The following is a 3,841-nucleotide window of genomic DNA, read 5'->3' on the forward strand; positions in this document are numbered from 1 at the left end:
GTGTAGTGGTCTGAGGTGGATCCCTCTGCTCTCTCTGTGGGCAATGCAGTCTGTGGGGCTGGGGAATGAGCTGTGTGTGTCCTGGGCTAAGCGTTGGGTGCTGAGACCTTAGGAAAGGGTGAGACCTGTCATGGTCTCAGGTGGATCCCTCTGCTCTCAGCAGTGCCTGGTGGCTTTTCAGGGTACCATGGGAGTGTGATCAGCCCCCATCTCAGAAAGGTGCCAGCCCATGGCAGCTGGAGCAAGACAGAGGGACAGAGCAGCTGCCATCACTCTGCACTGACCCACAGGCACCCTTTGGTCTCGCAGGACTCACTCTGTTGTCCCTGAGTGCAGCAGAAATGCTGAGGGTTTCTGACACCCAACAACACTCTGCAGTGAATATAGGGGGAGATGTAAAAACACCTTGAACTCTTAAACTACCTTCACCATCTCTGTTCCTTATCACTGGGAAAGCAAGTGCTGGCAGCACTTCCGTATTAGGAGAACCAAGATAATCCCCACCGTTTCTGTGGCCCCACTTCTGTCAAGCTGGGCTGACTTATCGAGAGCCCATGGGCAGAGGCCCTGCTCTTGGTTGCACATTTTCCAGCCCCAAGCAGGGCTGCAGCCACAGTGCTGAAGAATGTTCTCCTAGAAAATCAAAAGGGTGTCTGTGTGTGACAGGGGAGGGTCTATGGGAGTTGGTTTGATTTTTGTCAGAGAACACTTCCCTGGCTTTACACTTTTTTTCTCATGACAGCACCCCATGCTCAGGAATAGCAAATGTCCAACAGCAGCTCCATCACCCAGTTCCTCCTCCTGCCGTTCACAGACACACGGGAGCTGCAGCTCTTGCACTTCTGGCTCTTCCTGGGCATCTACCTGGCTGCCCTCCTGGGCAACAGCCTCATCATCACCACCATAGCCTGTGACCAGCACCTCCACACCCCCATGTACTTCTTCCTGCTCAACCTCTCCCTCATCAACCTGGGCTGCATCTCCACCATTGTCCCCAAATCCATCACCAACTCCCTCTGGGACACCAGGGCCATCTCCTACACGGGATGTGCTGCTCAGCTCTTTTCAGTTGCCGTCTTGATCATAGCAGAGTATTGTCTCCTCACCATCATGTTGTACGACTGCTACGTTGCCATCTGCAAACCCCTGCACTACGGAACCCTCCTGGGCAGCAGAGCTTGTGTCCACATGGCAGCAGCTGCCTGGGCCGCTGGGTTTCTCAATGCTCTGCTGCACACGCCCAATACATTTTCACTGCCCCTGTGCAAGGGCAATGCCCTGGGCCAGTTCTTCTGTGAAATCCCCCAGATCCTCAAGCTCTCCTGCTCACACTCCTACCACAGGGAACTTGGGCTTCTTGCCGTTTGTATATTAGTAGTATTTGGCTGTTTTGTGTTCATTGTGGTGTCCTATGTGCAGATCTTCAGGGCCATGCTGAGGATCCCCTCTGAACAGGGACGGCACAAAGCCTTTTCCCACCTGCCTCCCTCACCTGGCCATGGTCTCTCTGTTCATCAGCACTGGCACGTTTGCCTACCTGAAGCTCCCCTCCATCTCCTCCACATCCCTGGACCTGCTGGTGTCTGTTCTGTACTCAGTGGTTCCTCCATCAGTGAACCCCCTCATCTACAGCATGAGGAACCAGCAGCTCAAGGATGCCCTGTGGAAACTCATATCCTAGTGATTTCTGAAGCAATAAACTGCCCATCTTCTTCTATATAGGAGTTTTAATGTAGCTAATTACAAGCTCAGCCTGTCAACTGGATTTTCTGGTGTTGTTGGTTGTTTTCTTATTGTGATAATGTTGTCATCCCCTTTCTAATTCACTGTTGGCTTTTCTTTTATAACTGTTGGCTGCTTAAATGAGCAGCAGTGCTCTCCTTGTCTCTAAACAGAATAAAGGGCTCTTTAGTGACTTGTTTTTCAGTATATCTTTCCTGCAAGGGCTTTTGGAGCTGCAGGGACAGTTCCTGTGCGTGGGTGGAGGGGAAAACAGCTCTGGCATGGCAGCCCTGCCAGGGAGCAGCAGCACTTGTTCTTCCAGAGCTGTCCTGGTTCCACTCCACACTCTGCTTCTCGTCCCTTGTGTTGGTGCAAGGCCTGAGTGCTCTGGCACTTGGTCACCGTCCTGCTGTGTCAGTCCTGTGAGTGCAGGCAGGGACAGGCAATGGGCACTGCTGTGACAGAGCTGGACTCACAACAGCCTTTCCAGATAGAAAGGTGATCTCCTATGGGCAGGGCCTGAAGGTTTAGGTCTTCTTCCAAACCTTCTCTCAAGAATATACCCAAGAAACTGGCCCACAGATGAAACACCATTGTACAGCTGAACAGTGCGTGTATGCAGGTCTGGCACACAGCAGTGTCCTCTCACAGCCAGGCTCCTGCCAGAGACCTGCAGGACCAGCAGGTACTGATCTCTTCTCTCTGGTGACCAATGAGAGAACCCAAGGAAAGGGAAGAATGTGCCAGGGGAGTGTCTGTTGCACATGAGGAAAAGGCTCTTCCCCCAGAGGTGCTGGACACTGAACAGGCTCCCCAGGGAGGTGTCACGGCCCCAACCTGACAGTGATCAAGGAGAGACTGGACAATGTCCTCAGACACACGAGGTGACCTGTGGGGTGTCCTGTGCAGGGACAGGAGTTGGACTCCATGATCCTCGTGGGTCCTTCCAACTCAGGACATTCTAAGATTCTATGAAACACTAGGTCAAAAGTCCATGTTTTCATTGTGCAGATGAGTTGTAAACATACACATCATGTGCATGTCCACTGTGTGCATGTGGTGAGATGAACCCAAGGGAGCACAAACACTGTCAGCTATTCCTTGGGGTGCCATAAAGGTCAGTGGGACAGAGATGGTGTTCAGGGGTCTCTTCCAACCTGTGTTATTGTAGGATTCCATGAATCTTTTCCATGGAGAGCTCTGTCACGTCAGAATAGACAGAGGAAGAAGAAAACAAAGAGGCAGAAGCAGAGATGTAAAATCTGGGGGTGTTGATTGACAGCAGCTGAACATGAGCCAGTGTGTGCCCAGGTGGCCAAAAAGGCCAATGGCCTCCTGGCTTGTATCAAGAATAGAGTAGTGGACAGAAACAGGGCATTTATCGTCCCCTTGTACTTGATGCTGGTGAGGCCACAACTCAAATCCTCGGTTCAGTTTTGGGCTCCTCACTATTGTAAAGACCTTGAGGTGCTGGAGCGAGTGCAGAGGAGAGGGACAAGGCTGTTGAGGGTCTGGAGCACAAGACTTCTAAGGAGCAGCTGAGGGACAAGGGGATGTTTAGCCTGGAGAAAAGGAGACTGAGGGGAGACCTTCTCGCTCTCTACAACTGTCTGAAAAGAGGTTGTAGCATGGAGGGTGTTGCTCTTCTCCTGAGTAGCAACGGATAGTATGAGAGGAAACGGCCTCAGCTTGTGCCAGAAAATGTGCAGAGTTGATATTAGGAAACATTTCTTCATGGAAAAGTTTGTGAAGCAATGGAACAGGCTGTCCAGGGAAGTGGTTGAGTTACCATTGCTGGAGGTGTCTAAAAGATGTATAGATGAAGCTCTTAGGGACATGGTTTAGTTCTAGAGTTAGGTTATGATTGGACTCCGTGATCTTAATGGTCTCTTCCAACTCAAATGATTCTACGATTCTATGATCCTGTGATTCTATGCTTGAAGGGTCATTTCCCAGGTGGTGGAGCTTTCCTTGGAGGAAGGAATCATAGAATCATAGAGAGGGTTGCAATGGAGCTTGAAAGGCCGTCTAGTCCAACACCTTCTATGAGCAGGGATGTCTTCAACCGGCTCAGGTTGCTCAGAGTCCCATCCAGCCTGGCCTGGGATGTCTCCAGGGA

The 3,841-nt window shown here is 51.2% G+C and overlaps 1 protein-coding gene across 1 annotated transcript; it reads left to right on the top strand.

Annotated features, from left to right (window-relative positions):
• Positions 1-765: 765 nt before the first annotated feature.
• On the top strand, positions 766-1,681 carry LOC308050738 (olfactory receptor 14I1-like; the record flags this gene model as incomplete). Its single annotated transcript, XM_080360879.1, has 2 exons — positions 766-996; positions 1,574-1,681. 2 exons carry the CDS (start codon positions 766-768, stop codon positions 1,679-1,681), a joined length of 339 nt encoding a protein of 112 aa, XP_080217005.1.
• Between the last annotated feature and the right edge of the window lie 2,160 nt (positions 1,682-3,841).

This window comes from Nesoenas mayeri, assembly GCF_963082525.1.
Source record: "Nesoenas mayeri genome assembly, chromosome: 29".
NCBI lineage: Eukaryota > Metazoa > Chordata > Aves > Columbiformes > Columbidae > Nesoenas > Nesoenas mayeri.